This window comes from Rosa chinensis, chromosome 3 (assembly GCF_002994745.2).
Source record: "Rosa chinensis cultivar Old Blush chromosome 3, RchiOBHm-V2, whole genome shotgun sequence".
Lineage (NCBI taxonomy): Eukaryota > Viridiplantae > Streptophyta > Magnoliopsida > Rosales > Rosaceae > Rosa > Rosa chinensis.
This window is the reverse complement of record NC_037090.1, coordinates 32832060-32835233: the sequence shown is the minus strand read 5'-3', so window position 1 is coordinate 32835233 and position 3174 is coordinate 32832060. Positions and strand designations below refer to the sequence as shown.

The 3174-nt window shown below is 38.2% G+C and overlaps 1 protein-coding gene across 1 annotated transcript; it reads left to right on the top strand.

Annotated features, from left to right (window-relative positions):
* The first annotated feature begins 736 nt into the window (after positions 1-736).
* On the top strand, positions 737-2687 carry LOC112195266 (acyl transferase 4). The gene is made up of 2 exons (XM_024335639.2): positions 737-1188; positions 1675-2687. The coding sequence occupies exons 1-2, from the start codon at positions 757-759 to the stop codon at positions 2554-2556; spliced, it is 1314 nt and encodes a 437-aa protein (XP_024191407.1). The 5' UTR covers positions 737-756; the 3' UTR covers positions 2557-2687.
* The last annotated feature ends 487 nt before the right edge of the window (positions 2688-3174 follow it).

Genomic DNA, 3174 nt, shown 5'->3' with positions numbered 1-3174 from the left:
CATTTTTACCGAACAGTTTAATTTGCCTCTTTATTGTGTCATATCCTGACTAGAAACCGTTGTTAAATTTTTATACCCCCACATAACCTCCATATTTCATAATGAATGTTTATATGTGAATAACTAGGTTTTTTTTTTCATTTTTTATTTTTTCATCAGATTTTACAAATATTTTTTCATTTTATCGGGATATATCCTAAATATCTTATATATTAAGGATATTTGATGATATTGGAGAAATTTCACAAAAAACAGTGGAAGATAAGATATTTTCCCCTATGATATATCGGTCCCTCCAAAAAGGGAGATATCAGAGGATATATCAAAAATATCGCAGATATTTCAATCCTTGGTCACATGACCATCTTTTTAGCCTCGTGATGTATCGAAGATTATGTAGCTCCCTTTTGAAGATGTGTTCAGACCAACAATCTAACTTGTGTTACGAGTAGCCGATAATGACTCCGTAATATATTGTTCAAATTTTCATTTTAAGATAATATCACCGCAGACCAATACGAGTTGAAATACTCTTTAAAAAAATGTGCTATATATAGTGTCTTCCACTGCACGTAGTAATAAACAAAAGTACCTGACAGACATAAGTTTAGACTTCAAAGCGATCGAACAAGTTTTATGTTTGAAGTATAGGTATTCGATCTCATAGACTCCATCCATCATATATATATATGACCTTGTAATTAAATGTACATGGTCACCTCTCTGATTAATTCTTAGCTTTTAATCTTTCACTACATGCACCGCATGGCTTTCTCCGTGATCCGATCAAGTCAAAGCCTAGTTAGACCATGCGAGCAGACACCGATCGCCACCCTTGATTTATCGGAAATCGACAGCTTGCCCGTCCTAAGAAGAAACGCTCGAACACTGCATGTGTATAGACATGGGGAATATCACCAAGTAGCCAAACTTATAAAAGAAGCTTTGTCGAAAGCATTGGTTCCATATTACCCTCTTGCAGGACGACTGAAAGTGTCTGATGTTAATGGTGGAGGTCAGCTTCAAGTTGAATGTAGTGGACAAGGTGTGTGGTTGGTCGAGGCATATGCTAATTGTTCACTTGATGCTGTCAATTACTTTGATGATACTGTTGCCTCCCACTCGAACAAATATGATGATCTTCTTCCTCGAGGAGCTGAAGGACTTGACCTACTTCTACAAATGCAGGTACGCAATGTTACTGATTACGTTAATATTCCTTTAGAACTTGAAAATTCTGCCCCGGACTCAAAAGCAAACTATATATTTTCCTAGGAATGATGCATTGGTACCCATAATGTTTGATGAATTGTTGCGACTCTTGCGAGTTTGTGACTGTTAAAGCAATTGATACTTCTCTGCCTCATACAATAATTAGTTCCTCGTAGCTTCAAGAGGTTAATTACTCACCCATTCTTATATACAAAAAGAATTTCTCATATTGCAAGGAAAGAAGTCATGCCCTCGATCCTAAAAATCTAGTGTTTTTAATCCTAAAAGACTTTAATTATGTCATTCTTCCCAAGCTAAATCGTATGCATGTGTATAAAATCCTCTATTCATTATTAACAACTCCAAGCAATCTCAAGGACATAGCCCGATTTAGAGTAAATATTCTTCCATGTTTTAGATAATTATATGTTCATTCTCACATAAGATGATCATTACGAACAGGTGACTGAATTTGAATGTGGTGGATTCGTGGTTGGCATCAAATTCAGCCACAGCATCTGCGACGGCTTAGGATCTGCACAGTTTCTCAATGCTGTTGGCGAGATGGCAAGGGGCATCAAGCACCCGAGTATTACACCAGTAGTGTGGAAACGAGACTTCTTTACAAAATCTCTGCCCAAACAACAGATGAATCTAAACACCACCACCACTACTACTACAGTGCCGAACTACCAGCTACAACATGCTAACATAGACATTTTCACGGACCAAATCAATTACTTGAAGCGAGAAATTCAGGAATCCACCGGCCGGAGTTGCTCTTCTTTCGAAGTTGTAGCTGCCGTGTTGTGGATTTGTCGAACTAGGGCTGTGATTGTGTCAAACCACTCGAGGCAAAATACACAAGTAGAGCTGGTTTTCTTTGCTAATTGCCGTCACCTTGTCGACCCTCCATTGCCGAAAGGCTTCTATGGAAACTGTTTCTTCCCCGTCACGGTAACAGCTTCAAGTGAAGCACTGGCTCATTCGTTACTCGCTGATGTGGTGGAAATGATCCAAGAAGCCAAGGCTAAGCTTCCAAATGAGTTTACCAATTACATCAAAGAGGGTCATCAGATTGACGATGAGGACCCGTTTGCCCCAGCTCTAAGTTACACAACGTTGTTTATATCGGAGTGGGGAAAACTAGGATTCAACCAGGTCGATTTCGGTTGGGGGTCACCAGATCATGTCATCCCTATACAAGCCTCTGCAATCATGCCGGCTGCAATTGTGGGGACTCTACCTTTGCCACAGAAAGGTATCCGTCTAATAACTTGGTGCGTGGAAGAGATCCATCACCAAACCTTTATTGATCACATAATGAAAATGATCGGGAAATGAAGCTTGTTACCTCAAATGACCTCTGTTTCGGAACTTGTATCCGATCAATTCTAATTCTAGTTCTATTTCAGCTTTTATCGTAAAAGAAGATGAAAGTATGTACTCCTATATAAAAGTTAACAACTATGAAAATATGCATCCGATCAATGGAGTGGAAATGGTTGAAGATGTTTTTAAATGGGAACAAGAAATTACTGACTTACTGATTAAGACTTATAAGTTGCCCAAGGCAGTCTCATACAAGCATGATTTGTAGCGTGAACTGATCGACAATCAATTCAAAGTGTCTGATAACACCCGTGTACTTGCACTGTCTTTATAAATTGAAAAATTTGTACTTCAACCAAGATTAATCATATATGTGCATTACATTGCTACACTTGAGGGGGGGGGGGGAAGGTCTAGAAAAAAAAAAAAAAGACTAACTGAAAAAGAGAACATTGCTAAATACAAAGCCATTAAGGCAATCTGACTTAAAATGGCTGAAATTAAAAGCACTTACAATTCAACACTAAAGGGAAGAATATCATCATAGGTACACCTTGTAGAAAGAGAACTCGGCATAACATCTGTGATGCAAATTACATCTGACATGCGGAAAAAATATGATCATATCAT